At 46.1% G+C, this 18,310-nt stretch overlaps 1 protein-coding gene across 1 annotated transcript; it reads right to left on the bottom strand.

Moving 5' to 3' along the window:
• Positions 1–4,425: 4,425 nt before the first annotated feature.
• Positions 4,426–15,660, bottom strand: AMBP (alpha-1-microglobulin/bikunin precursor). Its single transcript, XM_007526750.3, has 10 exons — positions 15,458–15,660; positions 13,689–13,831; positions 11,427–11,503; positions 11,083–11,199; positions 10,042–10,143; positions 8,835–8,881; positions 7,785–7,866; positions 6,064–6,231; positions 5,578–5,751; positions 4,426–4,544 (listed from the first exon to the last, which is right to left on the bottom strand). Exons 1-10 carry the CDS (start codon positions 15,572–15,574, stop codon positions 4,513–4,515), a joined length of 1,059 nt encoding a protein of 352 aa, XP_007526812.1. The 5' UTR covers positions 15,575–15,660; the 3' UTR covers positions 4,426–4,512.
• Positions 15,661–18,310: the final 2,650 nt, after the last annotated feature.

An 18,310-nucleotide genomic window follows, 5' to 3' on the forward strand; every position in this document is an offset into this window, starting at 1 on the left:
TGAGTACTTGTGACTTTTGCTAACTTTCATTTTTTTTATTAAGAGCATTCTACTGTGTTATACTGCGCCAAGGAGCCAACCCTGAACCTCTACCACTGAGCAACCTCCCTCTCTACCACTTGTAGAGCTGGTGACTGAGAAGGTTCAGGGGGGGGCTATGAAAACTTTTGTTTTAAAATAAAGTCAGAGGCAGAGAGGAAGAGAGAGTGAAAGAAACCACAGCTTCTTTCAGTTGGTAGGGGCCATGCACATGACAAAGCCACACACTATCCAAGTGAGCTAATTGCCAACCCTTGCAGAAATATTTTGACCCAGTATCTGTACACACTGTACCAGGCACAATCCAGAATAGAGAGTCTGCAGGCAGATGTTGGGGGTTGGTGTACTCACAGGTATTGACAGATTTGTTGGGCTTGCTTTGCCCACTCTGAAGATCGGTGCAGGGTCTTATATATGGCAGCCCGCCCAGGCCTACCTTGGAGTTTTCACAACTTCCTCTGGCCTGATGCTCCTTCCCTAGTCACTGGCCACTGGAGTGTCTCCATAGTGTGAGCCAGCCACTTCTTCGCCTCCTAGCCCACCCAACTCTCCTGCTCCTTTCAATACATCCTCCCCCACCTTCCTAACATCATAACTCTTAAGGTATGTTCAAGTTACCCTGCACAGCAGTTGTGTGTGGGCCTGTCACACCCCTTCCCCAGAGGATGGTGGCCTCCCAAACCATATATGTGGTGTTAGAAGTGTTTATGTATCTTGTCCATTATCTAAGAAGAGTGTCTGTGGCTTTTGCCAAAATCCTGATGGCATCAGCAATTCTGACCAAAAAACGCCTACAGAATAGATGTGCCACCAGGGACTGGGTGGTAGCACACTGGGGTTAAGCATACGTAGTACTAAGCGCAAGGATCTGGATTTGAGCCCCCAGCTCCCCATCTGTAGGAGGGACACCTCACAAGCAGCAAAGCAGGTCTGCAGGTGTCTTTCTCCCTTTCTATCTCCTCTTTCAATTTCTCTCTGTCTTGTCCAATAAAAAAAATGGGAAAAAATCACCGCTAGGAGCAGTGGGTTTGTAGTGCTGGAACTGAGCCTCAGCAATAACCCTGGAGGCAAAAAGAAAAGAAAAAAGAAAAACAAGAAGGGTTCTCAACAGTACAGGCTGTGGAAGGCTAGCCTAGATGGACATGTCCCTCTGCAGGCCTCTTGCTATACTGAGGAACTTGTCAATACCTGACTTGAATAGAAGCTAGTCAAGAGAGAGAAGAGCTGTGGTCTGCATGGGAAAGGAAAGGTACAACAGCTGTCAGATCAGCTGCTCTAAAGTCAGCTACCACCTTGCTCTCAAGGACAGAATATGCCAGATACCTTAGGGCCTCACTTTAATCACTGTTCTCTCCCTTGAAGAAAGTGTTAGACCAACCAAACAAACCTCATCCAGTTGCACTAATGGCAGTAAGTATAGGCTTAAATGTAGACTCACCACCCAAAGGACCTTGACCTTGCCCTTAGAACCATATTTCTGTGGGAGTTTATGATAGTAAGTGTCCTGTGTGGACTTTCCTGAGTAAAGAGCTGACATTTAGTTGAAGTTTTTTTGTGTAATCTAAAAAAAAAAAAGTCAGGAATCCTATGGTAGCTGAGCGTCTTCCCTCACAATTCTGAACTTTATATCAAGTCAGATCCAGAGCCTTCACACAGCACAAGGAACAACAGCCTCTGGGGTTTTTATCTTTTTTTATTTTCTTTTATTTCGTTTCATTTTCCATAAGGGTGGTTACTGCTAGGGCTCAGTGCCTGCAGGATAACTCCACTGCTCCTGGTAGCTTTTTTCCCTCTCTTTCTTTCTATTTCATAGTGAAACAGAAGGAAAAAGAGAAAAGGAGAAACATCTGCAGCAATACTCAACTACCTCTCATGAAGCTTCCCCCTGTGGAGGAGAGACTTGAAGCCAGGTCTTCAGGCATGATAATGTGTGTGCTTTACTGGATGTGCCACCATCTAGTTTTAAATCTTAAGAAGGGTTAGCTTTCTTAAACAGGCCATGCCCAGTTTGTAACAAGCAAATGCATGTGACCAGTGTCTCTGTGAGAGCATTTGAGATGAGACTATTTAAAAATCAAATGCCCCTTCAGGGCAGTCATTATGCGGAGAAAATTCTGGAGTCTTTTGGTATGGGCATCACAAACTCCAGACTCAGGGTAACTGATGGGCTTCAACTACACTCCATCCTAGAGGAGGTCAGGAGCCAAGGGAGTTTTGCTGTAGTGGAAGTTTTAGCAAGTGTCATGATGATGAGCCTTCCTGACTGGTCAAACTGGTGACTCACAGGGGAGGCTCTATGGAAAGGGACCTGGACCCACTAAAGTCAGTTCTGTACCTTAATATACAGTATGCAGTACTGCAGGAACCTGGTACTCCAGAGAATTGAGAAACCTAGATTTGTGTGTGTGTGTGTGTGTGTGTGTGTGAATCCTCCATTTTCATATTACTGATTTCATGTGAGATAAAGTTTCATATGTGAGAGACAATACAGAGCACCGTTCCAGTACGTGTGGTGCCATGGATCTAACCTGGAGCCTCTGGCATACAAGCCCTGAAGACTACCAGTTGAGCAATTTCCTTAGCCACAGGGTGCTCCATTTTTAAATGACAATATCAAAACTGTTAGAAAAACCTCTTCTCTCCCCCCCCTGTCTTCCCCTTCTCTCTCCATTTCTTTCCTGTTCAACAATGACGATGTCAATAACAACAAAAATAACTACAACAACAATAAAAAACAACAAGGGCCACAAAAAGGAACAATAAATAAATAAATATAAAAACATTTAAAAAGGGGGAGTTAGGCAGTAGCACAGTGGGTTAAGCGCACGTGGCTCAAAGCGCAAGGACCAGCATAAGGATCCCGGTTCGAGCCCCCGGCTCCCCACCTGTAAGGAAGTCGCTTCACAGGCGGTGAAACAGGTCTGCAGGTGTCTATCTTTCTCTCCTCCTTTCTGTCTTCCGCTCCTCTCTCCATTTCTCTCTGTCCTATCCAACAATGATGACATCAACAACAACAATAATAACTACAACAATAAAACAAGGGCAACAAAAGGGAAAATAAATAAATAAATAAATAAATACAAAAAAAATAAGAAAAACCTTCAGAACTAAATGCCCCAATCTGTCAGCTAATCCAGGTACCTGTCACCTGAACCCACTGACTGAAGTATTTGCCCTTTTACTCACTCAAAATATGCCTCTTTAGGACTTGTTACTTCTTCCTGAATGATTACCTGTATCCCTGACCCACCAACTTCAGTCCAGAGTCCCCCTGTGGCTACAGACACTATCTTCTTGAAACAGTCTCCTTTGTTGGAATCTTGAAGCACAAGCTCCAGACTTTGGGGGAGATCTGAGGGAGATAAGTCTTTATGTGGCCTGACCAAGGGGGCTACACAGCTTTGTGTCCAAATCCTTACTTCTGTCCCCATCCCCTCAGTAAGAGATTACAAACCCCTCCTTTCTTCCTTCCCAATGAGTGTCTTAAGCAAATGGGCAAATGGCATAAGAAACTTCTGGCTGAATTAACACACACAGGTAACCCCATTAAGAAGAATTGTGCTACCACTGGCCAGTCAGTTCTCCACTTCAAAACACACAGACCTGGGACCTGGGATTGTTATTCCCATGACAGCAGCAGCCATCAAGGGCTCTGGGTAGATGGAACTGGTGAGAACATTATATATCAGATGCTTGCTAATACAGGAACCTGGTTGGTGCCAAGCATCCTGGACAGCCTACCTTATTCTCTTCTTCAAGGTAGGAAAAGCCAGGTCACACAGGAGCTTCTGACTCTGGCTCAGGGCCCAAGTTGGTTGTGGTGGACATACTGCTTAAGTCAGCCAACATTCTCCTTCTGGGATAAAGGACTAAAGTGAGGACCTCATGAGATAGAACTCTGGGGCCTGAAGAAATAGCACCAAATTTTCTGGATCTTGGCAGCCAGTGTTGTGGCCCTTGGGCTGTGGCCCAAGGAACATACTGGAGAGGGCTTCTGTGTAACGATAGGGCATTTATTTCAACTGCTTGTAGGTTACTAATCCTTACCCTACTGGACACACTAGGGCAGTTACTTCTGACTGTGATAGTTCTATCAAACCTCTCAGGAAAAAGTACCCATCATTTCCTCCTCTGACCAAGCTTTACTAAAATATAATAACCCCACTTGATTCTATTGTGGACTAAATATATGTGATTTATGCTTTGTAATCTACATGGCCAACTTCATGTACCAAAGAGAGGTCTATTCCATGTCAAATACATACATTTTTCAGTTCTACGAAAAACAAGGCTCCCTCATGGTCCCACTCCACCTCTGCCTCCCATGCCTCCTCCTCCCCACCTCCTTTCAAACCTATGATGACAAGGAAGAGTCAGGACATGGCGTTTCAGGAGTTTATAAATTGGTCTTTAATTGAACTCAGGCTTCTTGGATGCGCCAGCCCTGGATCCCTGCATCCCTGGGCCATCAGGTCAGCTGGAGACACGCAGCAGCTCTTCATCCCCTGTAGACACAAAGGGGTTGGGGAAAAGGTGTGGGGGCAGGGTGAGGATGCTCAGGAGGGGAGACTGCTTTGAGCAGGAAAAAAGGCAGCTGGGATTGAGCTGGGGCCTGAACCTGAGGCCAGAGACTCTGCATGACTTGAAGTCCCCAAAGTTCATTTCACAGAATGTGTGTGTGTGTGTGTGTGTGTGTGTGTGTGTGTGTGTGTGTGGTGTTGTTGTTGTTGTTGTCGTCGTCATTGTTGTCTTGCAATTCTTTTTACTCTAGGTGTCCTTTTCCCAGGGATAAAATAACATACAGAAAGTTGAAAGGGGGTGTGAATGGGCTCAGTGATAGAGCACTTGCCTCACATGTCATATATGTGACATGTCTGGGTTTGACCCCAGACACCACATGGGAACAACAAAGACAAAATAAGCTGAATTTCATAGATGGTGGAGCAGTACTCTTGTCTCTTTTCCTCTCTCTCACACCTCCCCACCCTGGCTTCTTTCATACATAGAAAATAAAATTGATCCATGGGAACAGCTCAGTGGTGGAGCATGAGGCTAAGCCTAGAATTTGATCCCTGGAACCACATAAAATTAAATAAAAATAAAATGTGAAATAATTGCTGCTTCTATAATTGCTGCCGAAATGCTGTTACTACTATCATAATATTATTGCCATTACTATCAGTATCAGCTGCTGCTGGGTAAGTTGTACTGTGAAGCCTGGGGAATGATCACACTGACCCAGGAGAAAACCAAGGCTCAAATTGGCACTTGCCTAACATGCTGACCACTAGACTGGTGGCGACAGAGTCAGAGCTCTGCTCTACTCAGCTCCTTGGCCTGCTCCTCTTCCCTTCAGCTCATGCCTGGCCTGTGCCTCTAATGTCCCATTCCAGTGCAGGACCATGAGGTTGGGACCATTCAACTCTGAGACTCAGAGCGTTGATGGGCTGGTCACCAGGTACAATGTTGTCTACCTCCTGTCAGGGCTTTCCCACCCCAAGTGCTTGACCCAGCCTGCCACCCCACAAAGCTTCCTACCTTCACCAGGGACACCACAGTATTCCTTGCACTCCTTCTCAGAGTAGAACTGGTTGCCATTGCCTTTACAGCCCCCGTAGGTGAACTGGATACACTTGCCCTGGACAGCATCAAATGCCCAGAGCATAAAGAAGCCTTTGCATGGGCCGGTGACAATGGGCAGATTGCAGGCCTCTGTGGATTGGGAAGGAGGTGCCAAGAATTACTGATCACTAACCAGAGATACCCACAAAAGGATGGGAGGCTCTACTCATCTAAAATCCCAAACTCCTCTTTTATGGATCAGGCAATTGGGGTCCATGAGAAGAAATTATTTGACTAGGCTCACCCACATCCAGATGTGCAACTACCATGACTTTGGAGAAACACTCTGTATTCCATCATTAGAATATCCTTCTTAGCTACCTGTTCAGTCAGCAGGTGGTGTGTAAAGGAGGACAGAGTTTTGGATGTACAGTGTCACAGACTGAAAGGGTCTGTACTCACCCACAGTTCGGCAGGTCTGTAGGCACTCCTTCTCTGAGACAAAGTTGTTGCCATTACCCAGGCAACCACCATACTGGAAGGTCTCACAAGCCATGGATGAACCATTATAGAAATACCTTTTGACCATCCCCAGGCAGGGACCTTCTGCATGACTCAGCTGGCAGGAATCTGGGGAAGGACAGACCCATGGAACTTACTGAATGTCTACTGTGACATTCGGCCAGGCTGATATCAAGTATCATCTAATTTTGTTTTTGTTAATTACTTTTATTATCTTTATTTATTGGATAGAGACAGTCAGAAATAAAGAGGGTAGGTGAAGATAGAGAAAGAGAGACACCCACAGCACTGCCTCACCACTTGGGAAGCTTTCTCCCTGCAGGTGGGGAACGAGAGCTCGAACCCAGGTCCTTTCACATTGTAACATGTGTACTCAACCAGGTGTGCCACTACCTGGGCCCCCTCATCTAATTTAGTTTTCATCTCTGTGTGAAGAGGAATGAAGATCAGCTCATTTTATGGATGAGGAAATTTACTCTCTGAAAGGTGAAGTGACTTGTCCAGAGTCAAATTGAGTAGAAATTCAAGACTCTGCCCTTTGGATACCAATATGGGTGGACCAATTCCATTTCATGATGTGGGAAATTGGTTCCCAGTGACTCACTGATCTACCATCACCACCATTGGTCTTGTTTACCCAAAAGCTGTAATAATACCTGTTGATGATATATTTTCCAGCACCCATGCCAACCATCCTGGCTTCTTCATTAAGGTCCCACCTCCATGTCTTTGTTCTCATTGTTCCTTCCCTGAAATTTGCCACATCCATAAAACTCTGTCTTTATACCTGGATGTGACATGAATCCTCCTTCATCAATCTTATCCTCTTGATTCTTTTACCATCCATCCTCTAGGTTCTCCAAGTCTTCTAGCTAGTCCCCTTTCCTTACTAAACCAGAAGTTCCAAAGAGATGTGGGTGGTGTATACCCATGCCTCCAGAATCCAAGAGAAGGTCTGAGGCTGAGCAGGGTTAGAGTTTTCTCACCAAGTTGGAGAGTGAATCACTCATGGGCATTGTCAAATACATACAGCATCCTCACAGACTATTCCTATGTGCTCCCTAAGAGCTCTGATAGCTTTCTCAGCAAGTGTCAGTTGATCCAGCCCACCATAAATGTTGGGCCATATAGTGATGCTGACAGAAAAAGAACATTCTTCCAATGATGGAACTGAGGGACCATGCTTCATGCTCCTCTTCCCACTACACACACCACTACAATGCCTGACACAATACAGACAGATTGAATTCTTTTCTAGATCCAATTCTTGACTCTAGTAAAGTATAAGAGATTTCATGGTGGTGAAGGTAGTCAACATGAGCCTGAAATCAATCTTCCTTTCTGGGGCATTGTATTAATGTGTGAAGCAGTGAGTGATCCTTACCTTCTTTTATTTATTTATTTGTTTATTCTCTTTTGTTGCCCTTGTTTTATTGTTGTAGTTATTGATGTCATTGTTGGATAGGACAGAGAGAAATAGAGGAGGGGAAGACAGAGGGGGGAGGGAAAGACACCTACAGACTTGCTTCACCACCTGTGAAGCAACTCCCCTGTAGGTGGGGAGCCCGGGGCTCGAAGTGGGGATCCTTATGCAGGTCCATTAACGCTTTGCACCACGTGCACTTAACCAGCTGCACTACCGCCTGACTCCCAAACCTTACCTTCTTTCTTGTTGAAATCAGCCATTTGTTGCTCAGCTCCTGATCCTTCATCTTCCTGGGGAAGCACGGCTCTCCGGAATCTCTGGAAGAAGAAAGAAAGGAGGTGGTTGCAAAGATATCACCAGTAGTACTCTCCTGACCCCAGGAGAATATAAACAACTCCTCTGCTGTAGGGGTCTATGCATGGGCAAAAGCTCAGACACAGGGAGTCGGGTGGTAGTGCAGTGGGTTAAGCGAGGTGGCACAAAGCACAAGGACCAGCATAAGAATCCTGGTTTGAGCTCCTGACTCCCCACCTGCAAGGGAGTTGCTTCACAAGTGGCGAAGCAGGTCTACAGGTGTCTATCTTTCTCTCCCCCCTGTCTTCCCCTCCTCTCTCCATTTCTCTCTATCCTATCCACCAACGATGACATCAATAATAACAACAATAATAACTACAACAATAAAACAACAAGGGCAACAAAAGGGAATAAATAAATATTTTTTTTAAATCTCAGATACTAGACTGGTTTCTCAAACATACTGTTTTCCCATAAACATCAACCTGAATTCCAGAAGGGCTTCCCAGGATAGATTCCTGGTCTGAAATTAGATGCAGAACTACAAAGCATAATAATGCCTCATACTCAGCCTCCAGTCAAAATTCCAAAAGGAATACAATGATGGATGAGAGCTAACTCTGTGTGGAAGGCCAGAGGAGGGAGGACAGAATTCTCTTGCTATAAATATAAACATTTCTTCCCCACCTGCAGGGGGGAAGCTTCACAAGTGGTGAAGCTTGGCTGCAAGTGTCTCTCTCCCTTTCTATCTCCCCATTCCCTCTTGATTTCCCTCTACCCTAAACAAAAATTTTTTTAAAAGAAATGTAAACATTTCTCCACAATAAGGTATGGGTGTGACTAGTTTGTAGGAAGGACCAAGAAGACTATCCTTGGCTGTTGCAAATAAAAGCCATCTAAAGGGCCAGGACTCTGAGACTGACCCTAACACCAAAGACAGCATAGAACCAAGCAGGGAGGGTGGGAACGAAGCAGAAGAAGAGATACTCACTAAGCCTAGAGTAGACTCTGGTTCTCGCTCCCCAGAAACACACTCACCTAGGTCAGAGAGAAGAGATAAGGGCAAATAAGGGGGCAAACTTGTGGGGGGATCCCAACTCCACAGAAAGTTTTATTAGGGATAACTTGTGCACCACTTCATGAACCCCCCCCAACACACACACACACACACACACACACACACACACACTTGTTGAAGGTCATTCTCTAGAAAAGAGACAGACCGGTATCTGTGTCATCTCTACTCCCCACACCCCAGCATTTCATCAGTATCATCACAAAAACAACAGTGGCTAAAATGTAAAATAGCTTAATAGCTACCAGGCACAGTGCTGTTGACTCCTCATCACAACTTACAGGGGAAGCATTCATTAGTTCCATTTTACAAATGAGGTAAATGACACTCTGAGAGGTTACTGACCTTCCAGAAGCCTCAAGGTGCAATTTTTGAATCCGGGCCCTTACCTCCAAATTCCTATTGCTTTTTAAAGTCACCTATGGATACTGAATATAACCTCACTTAGACATACAGCAGGAGAGCATAAGTTCTTGTCTGGGCTCAACTAGGAACATGTGGTTCAACTTGGAACAAATCCAGCATCTTACTGCTGTCTTCTTTGTAAAGGGGGAAGCAGAACTGTAACTCTGATATCTCATAGGGTTGTAAAAAAGATCCAGTGGTCCGGGAGGTGATACAGTGCATAAGGCATTGGATTCTCAAGCAGAGTTCTTGAGTTCAATCCTTGTAAGTACATTCTTCTTCTAGCGTTTGCCCTTCTTCCGTAGCCAGTCAACAGCGTCAGGTTGAAAGCTGTCAGGAGCTGCTTGTTGCTGGCTTTGAAAGTGACTGGGATCCATGTGGATTCAGTCGGCTAGGAAGGATTCCCCAATGAATGGGTACTCACGGGATTCCCCAATGAATGGGTACTCACGGGATTCCCCAATGAATGGGTACTCACGGGATGCACCACAAGAAGGTCGATCCAATGCATCCCCGTGAGCACATGTATCAGAGTGATGTCAGATTTTTTTTTTCTCTCTCTCTCCTGTCATTTCTCACAAATAAATAAATAAAATCTTTTAAAATAGAAAGAAAGATCCAGGAGCAGAAAACATGGAGGAGAAGAAGGAAGAGGAAGGGGGAAGGAAGGGATAAGAAAGAGGACAGAAATGTGAGGTAGGGTGCCAGTGCCATTTACCTCTGTCAGCCATGGTAAAGATGGAGTCTTCAGGAATACCCAGTCCCAAAGCAAATTCCCTGAAGTCCTCCAGCAAGCTTTCCCGGAGGTGTGACTCTCGGCCTGAAGTAAGAAGCAAAAAAGACATATAGGACCACAGCTTCCTGGGCTGCCAGGCTCTGAAGTTGCTTTGCCTAGTTATTTCCATGTAGTGGAACTCTGAAAAATGTGAACCCAAATGGATCACACTCACAGAAAGATCAAAATATATCAGTTGGATACTTTGCTGCTTTGCCACATGCTACCCTGGTTTCAGCGAAAAAGTTAAAAGAGAGGAAGGAAGGAAGGAAGGAAGGAGGGAAGGAAAGGAGAGAGGAAGGGAGGGAGGAAGGAGGGAGGGAGGGAGGGAGGGAGGGAGGGAGGGAGGGAGGGAGGGAAGAAGGAAGGAAGGAAAATCAGCTCCAGAAGAGGGAAATGTATTTTTCCTGATCCCAAGACTTCCCAATTCTCCACATAGGGCTCTTTCCACCATTTCTTTCTTTCATCCCTGGCCACAATCCTCTCTATTTCTTTCTTTAAAATATTTATTTATTTTGATAGGACAGAGAGAAATTGAGAGGAGAGGGGAGAGAAAGAAAGAGAGAGAGGAGAGAGAGAGAGAGAGACCTGCAGTCCTGCTTTACTGCTCATGATGCTTCACCCCTGCAGGTGGGGACTGGCTTCTTGAACCTGGCTCCTTCAGCATGGTAGCATATGCACTTAACTGGGTATTCCACAGTCTGCCACATCCCCCCTCCCCCACCACATGCACACACTGGCTTTCTTTAGAGTGTGACAGTTATGAAATTTTCTAGATATGGACTTTTGGCATAAAAATGAATATGATTTAATCTCCAGTAGGAAATTGAGCTCCAGCTCCACCAGGAAGAGGAAAGATTTCTATGTTCCCCTTAACAGAAATTTTGTCACAGGAAAAAAAGTCAAATTTGCAGCTTTCCTCTTTCCACTGTCCCTAAGTTATGGTTAACCATCCAGCCCAAATTCCAAGTTCTAAGTCTTCACCATATAGCTTGGCAGTGATGGTGTCTCCATGGTGGCGGCTGAACTTCTTGGTCACAATAATAACATACTCATCATAGTTGGTGTGGACCACATAGGACTCTATGGTGATGTTCCATCCTACAAGGGAAATGTAGGGAGACACAGGGATAGTGGTCAGACAGCTAATACCCTTCATTGTTCAGTCTAATACCCTTCATTGTCCACCCACCCTTTTCCACACTGGTTTATCCATTTTTCCATTTGTGGAGGATGCAGATAGAGAGCTGAGTAAAGGGGAGATTAAAGATATCGAGGCATTTTTTAGCAAAGGAGATAATCATGGAGTCACCTTCCACTTGACTTACTGGATTTGTGATAGAGGAACTTCCCTTTGGTGTCTGTTTTCTCATAAGCCCCAGAGATCTCCTCACAGATGCCTTTGCTAGAAATGAACAAATCAAGATTGGAAGATAAATTCTGGGAGAGCACAGTCCTAACACCTGCTCTCCAGCAGGGTCCTTTCCAAGTACCTTCTTCTTCTTTCTTTCTTTCTTTCTTTCTTTCTTTCTTTCTTTGGCATTTTGGACAGTAGCATTAATCCTTATGCCACCCCCAAGATATACCCATTTTATATATGAGGGAGCTGAGGAGTAGAGGATAAAGGAACAATCATTATTATCTTTTGGCAAAGCCTAAGACCCAACATTCTTTTTAAAGATTTTATTTTGGGGCTAGGTGGTGGCACACCTGGTTGAGCACACAAGTTACCATGAGTGAAAACCTGGGTTCAAGCCCCAGTCCCCACCTGCAAGGGGAAAGTGGTGAAGCAGGGTTGCAGGTGTCTCTCTGTCCTCTCTGTCTCTCTCCCTATCTCCCCCTTCCCTCTCTATTTATGTCTGTCTCTATCCAATAAATAAAGAGAAGTTTTTTTAAGTTTTATTTTTTTATGAAAGACATATAAGGAGAAAGAGAGAGAGAATTAGTCATCAATCTGTTATGTGAGCTTCCAGGGATTCAACTTGGGAACTTGTACTTGAGACTCCAACACTTTATTCACTGTGGCATCCCCCAAACTTTATTTTATTTTCTTCTTATTATTATTATTTTGCTACAAGGGTTACTACTTGGGTTCTACTAACTCTACTGAAACCCTAGTGGTATTTTGGTTATTTTTTGTTTGTTTGTTTGTTTGTTTCCTGATAGAGGGAGAGAGGAGAGATACCTACAGCACTGTTCCACCTCTTGTGAAATTTCCTCTCTGCAGGAGGGGACTGGGACTTGAACCCAGGTACTTGCACATGATAACATGTGTGCTACCAAGTGTCCCACTGTCTGAACCCAAGATTAAGTTTTATGAACCAAATATGCCTACTGGGGAGCCAAAGAGATGACGGGATGCCTTAGTTAATGTATTCTTCTGTGTTTCTCTTGCCTAGTTGTCTGATCTATGATATGGATGAGAAGTGCCCTAGTCCTTGCTCAGATGAGACACTCTATGCACTGGATATAGAGGGAGCATTGTCTACATATGAGCTATTATCACCATGATGGTTATTTACCTTACTAATTTTAACCATTTGCCTGCATACCAAGCACTATGCCACAAAAGGGGTCAAGCCAGACCCTGTCCCTCATGAGTCTTATCACTGAGAAGAGCAGGCAGATCAGAGGTTGAGGCTGTTGCTGTGATAAGTGCCAGGTGTGTATGTATAGTGGTGGGGGAGACCAGTGGGTTAGAAACAGGGAGGATGAGGTGCTCTAAGAAGACAAAGGAAGGCATGTCACTTGAACCTAGGGCATCCTGGAAGAAATGGCATCGAACCTAAATCCTTAAGGAATTATAGCAATTAGCCCAGAGAGGTGGAGAGAAGTTTTCCCAGTAGAAGGACCATTAGGTGAAAATATCCAGTGATGTGAGAGGCTGGAGTGCACAGGAATCAAAAGAAGTCCACATGGCTGGATAGGATCACTGGGAAAGAGGCAGCAGGGAGTTATGTGCTGGGAGGGACCTAGGAAGCTAGGTCAATGGGCCTGACTTCTATTTCCAAGAACAATAGGAAGTGTTCTGAAAAGCTTTTAAGTAACACTTGTAAGGAGAAATGTAGAGAGGCTGAAATAGGGGACCAGGAAAGAAAGGCAGCTAGCTAGGGCCAAAGTGGTGGAATGAAGCACGGAGGTGGGCGTGGGGATGGCATGGGAGTGGGCCAGTGGGGGAGTGAGCAGAGTTTAGGGGACAGGTAGAAAGAGAAGGAGCAGGGCACAGTGGGGGGTTGAATGACCCATGACAGCAGAGAGAGGATTCTGGGATCTCCTCCCCACTCCACCCCACCCCCTATACTCCCCACCCCCAGTTTCTGGGTTAGGTTTCCAGAATATGTAAGTGCCCCTACTGAGCCTAGGGACACTTAAGGAATAAAAGTAGGTGGGACAGCAGGCACAATGTGGGACTCTGCCATGGAGACGTGCGTGGACAGTTTAAGAAGGACAGCCTGCTGGAGCAGCTGGTAGGTTGGTGCTCAGAAGCAAGGTCCTGGCTGTAGGCAGAGGACTGGGTGGGGGCTGATGCCAGAATAGACTGACAGGTGAGCCCTGGTGCCCCTCACCCCCACCATCCTCTCCCAGCTCACCGCCAGCGAGTATTGGTTGTGCTAATCTCATTCTCGGAGGTTCCGGCACCCAGCACCAGTGTGCTCACACTCATCTTGTCCTTGAACCTCTTCAGCCATGGGCAGGTGGATCCAATGGCCACGTGGAACCATTTTCCGTAGATCTAGGAGGTAGTCACAGCTCTGGGGGAGTCTGTGTTGGTCTCAGACCACAGGGTAGGCTGGGGTGCACACATGGAGTCAGATATCTGCTCCCCTCCCACCACTCAGTGACTAATCTTTATTTTTAAAAATATTTTATTTATTTTTATTATTGAGAGGGTTAGGGAGAGAGAGAGAGGGAGAGGGAGAGGGAGAGGGAGAGGGAGAGAGAGAGAGAGAAAGAGAGAGAGAGAGAGGACAAAACATCACTCTGGTATAAGTGCTGCCTAGGATTAAACTCAGGACTCTCATGCTTGAGAGTCCAAGGTTTTATCCATTGCACCACCTCCCAGACCACATGACAAACCTTTCTAACAGGGGACATCTATGAGGCCACACACTTTCAAGGGAGGACAAGCCTTCTTAAGGGCAGGACCTCAGGTCTCACAGCAAGTTTAGGAGGAGATGTGCTGTGGGATCCCACTCCACTCAGCAGAACCCCAGACTTCCCTGAGTTGGGGAAGAGGGGAATCTGTGCTGCTCACTTGAACTGAAACAGGGCCCACAGCCCCACTCTGCAAGGACATCGTCACAAATAGGAGATTTTTTTTTTCTTACTGACACTCCAGGTTGACTTTTTTCAGGTAGAGAGAGGGAGACATAAACAGAAACAGAGAAAGAGGAAAAAAGACCACAGTGCTGCAGCTTCCTCCAGTGCAGTGGAGACCAGGCATGAACCTGGGTCACATGCATGACAAAGTAGCACCCTATCCAGGGGAGGTATATAGATATATATTTTTTAAAGCATGGGTCTTGTTCTCTCCCCAGGGTAGGGTGCTCACCCATTCACCACCCCACCACCCCTTGAAAACACCACCTAACTCCATGTTAGAGAGGAAGCATCCCCTACCCAGAGCTGAATCTCAGGAGGATAGGCCTGCTACCTCTGTCTCTGACTATATGTCACAGAAGAGAATGAGCCCCAAGACCCAACAAAATGAACCAGCAGGCCCTTCACTATCCTTTACCACAGGGCCTTGCCCTTCACTGCCCATCTGCCTGGGATTCATAGTGTATGAGACTGAGCACCATGAGGAGGTGGGTGCATGGGCTGAGTACAACGTCACCCAATGATTTGTGCCTGGTCTGGGCCTAGAGTGTCATCCTAGGACCCCTCCACATACTGCACCCCATCAGACCCTTCTCTGTTCTGTTTCTCTTCTCCTTATAACCCCACAGTCCCACCCTGTCCACCCAGCAGAGATCAATAGAATAATTGGGGTGGGAGGGATGAGGGGGTGGTCCCTAGTTAGAAGATGAAGAGTGGGGGTGGGCAGGAAAATCATAAAGAGCTAGGCTCGGGGCTGGGGGAAGGTGCTTGAAAGATAGCCGTTAGGCCAAAGCCTTCTCTGGGGTAGGCTTTCTTTTTTAAAAAGTATTTTATTTGTTTATTTAATTTATATAAAGACAGAAAGAAGGAAGAGAGGAGGGAGATAAAGAGGGAGAAAGAAAGAGGACACCTGTTGCACTGCATCACCATTTGTGAAGCTTCCCCTTCAGCAGGTGGGGACTGGGGGTTTGAGATACACACACACACACACACACACACACACACACACACACACACACACCAGTGAGACTAGCCTTACCCTAGAGAGGTCGAAATTCTCCTGCACTTGAATGCTACCTGGTGATGTCGGCACAGGCCCGGCACTCACTGCTAGGCAGGAGGTCAACAGCCCAATCAGGACCTCCAGAATACGCATAGCTCTGGGTTCCTGCTATTCTCCTGTGGCTCTGGGGACAGGAACGTTGCTGCCTCAGTACTCACAGCAGTTGTGAATGGAGGCTGGGGCAGGGGCCTGGAGCTGGTAGGTGACCTTGATGTTTGCCCTGCTTGGCCAGGACCAATCAGGATCCCGAGGCCAGGCCCAATCAATCCCAGGGAGTACCCTGGTTGGGGCAGCAGTCCTGAAGGGCCAAATGTTTGCCTTAGAGGAGGCTGTAGTCAAATGTGCAGGGCCCAGGTACAGCCGGACACTGGGCCCAGCCCTCAGAAAGACCTCTGCTAGGACTGTCACAGGAGGAGGACATACAAAGTTGGGACACCCATGTGTACCTGGGGTACCACCTGAGGATCAAACTCCTGTGACCTAGCAGAAATAGACTCACTGGGACCACATCTCAGAGGAAACTGAGACTCCTGAATTAGAAGTGACTTCCTGAAGAGCACAGGGATGCCTGTGGAGAATCAGACTAGAGCCCTTACAAACAGTAGAAAGGGACCAGGTGGTGGTGCACACAGTAGAGTACACATGTTACCAAGAATGAGCACCTGAATTCTAGTCTCTGGTCCCTCCCACCTGCAAGGGAAAGCTTCGTGAGCAGTAGAGCAGATTAGAATTCTCTTTCTCTCACTCTCCATCAAGAAGAAAAAGGAAAACAGAAAAATTGCCCAGCACAGTGGGATATACATTATGCAGGTACCAAGCTCCAGCCATAATCCTGGAGGCAAAACAAAATAAACAAAAAACAAAGGTAGACTTGTGAAATAGTTTGCCTCGATAGTTGAGCACATTGCCATGTGCTCAACCCCAGTTCAAATCCAGCCCCCACAACATGGAAGAAAGTTTTGTTGGTGTGGTCTGAAAAAGAATGAAAAATTCTCTCCCTTTGCCTCTCTACCTCTCTGTCCTTATCTTAAAAAAAAAAAAAAGTAGGAATCATGAATGATACAACAGCCTCCATGTAACCTGTTATGTGACAGTAAACCAGTAAATTACACTCACCATGGAATTTACTGCAACCCCCACAATCACCTTTAGGAAAATAGTCACTGCCTCCCTCTACACAGAGAATTCCAGTCTCTGGGAGGTAGAGTGACCCATCCAGGTCCCCCTGGCTGGGAAGGAGAGCTGCTAGGAAAATAGTCACTGCCTCCCTCTACACAGAGAATTCCAGTCTCTGGGAGGTAGAGTGACCCATCCAGGTCCCCCTGGCTGGGAAGGAGAGCTGCTAGGAGGTGCAGCACTCGATGGCAGAGCAAGGACCCAGGTGCCCATCAACAGGGTGGCCTTAGGCGAGTGACTTTATCCTCAGTGTTCTAACTTCCTCTCTTGTAAGTGGGGGCCATGGCCCCCAGTTCATGGCTTGGCTGAGAGGGCTAAATGTATAAGCGCTTATAAAGTATGAGGACAGCGTCTGGTAGGTGATAGTAGATATCTGCAAGGGTTGAAAAGTGTCCTCTGCAAATCCATGTGAACCTGGGGCCTTGGCAAGTGACCTCATTTGCAAAAGGAATTAGTAAAATAACAGTGGATAAGGTTAGCCCTATGTGCAGTGGCTGGTGTCTTTCAAAGGGAACTGGGGTGGGGGTGAATTCTAACCCACACAGGGATGATCACTGTCCAGAGACTTGGACAGAGATTGGATCGAGGCAATTAACAGACAAGGACACCAAAAACAGTGGGTGGCCACTAGTGCTAGGAGGTGAACATGGTAGACTTCAAGTGCTTTCCATTCAGTCTTAAACTTTCAGGGGAGTATACAGTTCAATTAAAAAAAAAATATTTTGTTTTAAATGTAGAGACAGGGAGAGGCACAGGGAAAGAGTGAAAGAGGCCATAGCACAGAAACTTCCATCAAGTGGTGGGGGCCAGGTTTGAACCTGGGTCACATAAGACAAACTAGTGCACTGTCCAAGTGAGCTGTTTTATCAGACCAAAATTCATTTTTTTTCAGTCATCCAATGAATAATGCTTTGCTGCAGCACCCTTAGGGAACCATACAGCATTCATTAAGTTAAAACATTTTAAAGAGAGAGAGAGAGAGAGACCAGGGCATTACTCTATCAGATGTGCTGTCAGGGACAAAGCCAGGGCCTGGCATATGCAAGGCATGTGCTCATTTGCTGAGTCACTTCACTGCCCTTCATTTAAACAGGGTAATGAGAAGTTGTTGTTGTTGTTTCCAGAACATTATTAAACTCCAGCTTTGGATGCAGATTGAGTGAGAAATGTTTGTTGCTGTTTGTTGCTGTTGTTTGTTTGGTTTTTGTTGTTGTTGTTTAAGCCAAGGTACCCAGGTCAGTTAGTCTCCCAAACTCAGACTGCCTGTAATCCTGTAGAGGTAATCCTCTATGAGGATCTCCTCTGTGGTGGTCAGACCCACTGTCCTTCCTTCCTTTCCAACTCTTTCCCTTCATTCCTTCCTTCCTCCCTGCTCTTGGCACATAACATTACACACACACACACACACACACACACACACACACACACACACACACACACACACACACACACCCTCCTCTCTGCTCCAGCTGGGAAAGATTCTTTCAGACTGGAAGTCTCAGAGAAGACTGGGTCTACACCTCCCAAAAACAAACAAGCAAACAAACAGACAGAGCTAAAGCATAGGTGGTGTGCTCTGCCCCTTGTCTAAGAGCCATTGGTACAGCTGTGTGTCCCTTCATCATTAGTGGAGTGCTTTTCTTTTGCTTCATC

The sequence above is a fragment of the Erinaceus europaeus genome, chromosome 10, assembly GCF_950295315.1.
Source record: "Erinaceus europaeus chromosome 10, mEriEur2.1, whole genome shotgun sequence".
Lineage (NCBI taxonomy): Eukaryota > Metazoa > Chordata > Mammalia > Eulipotyphla > Erinaceidae > Erinaceus > Erinaceus europaeus.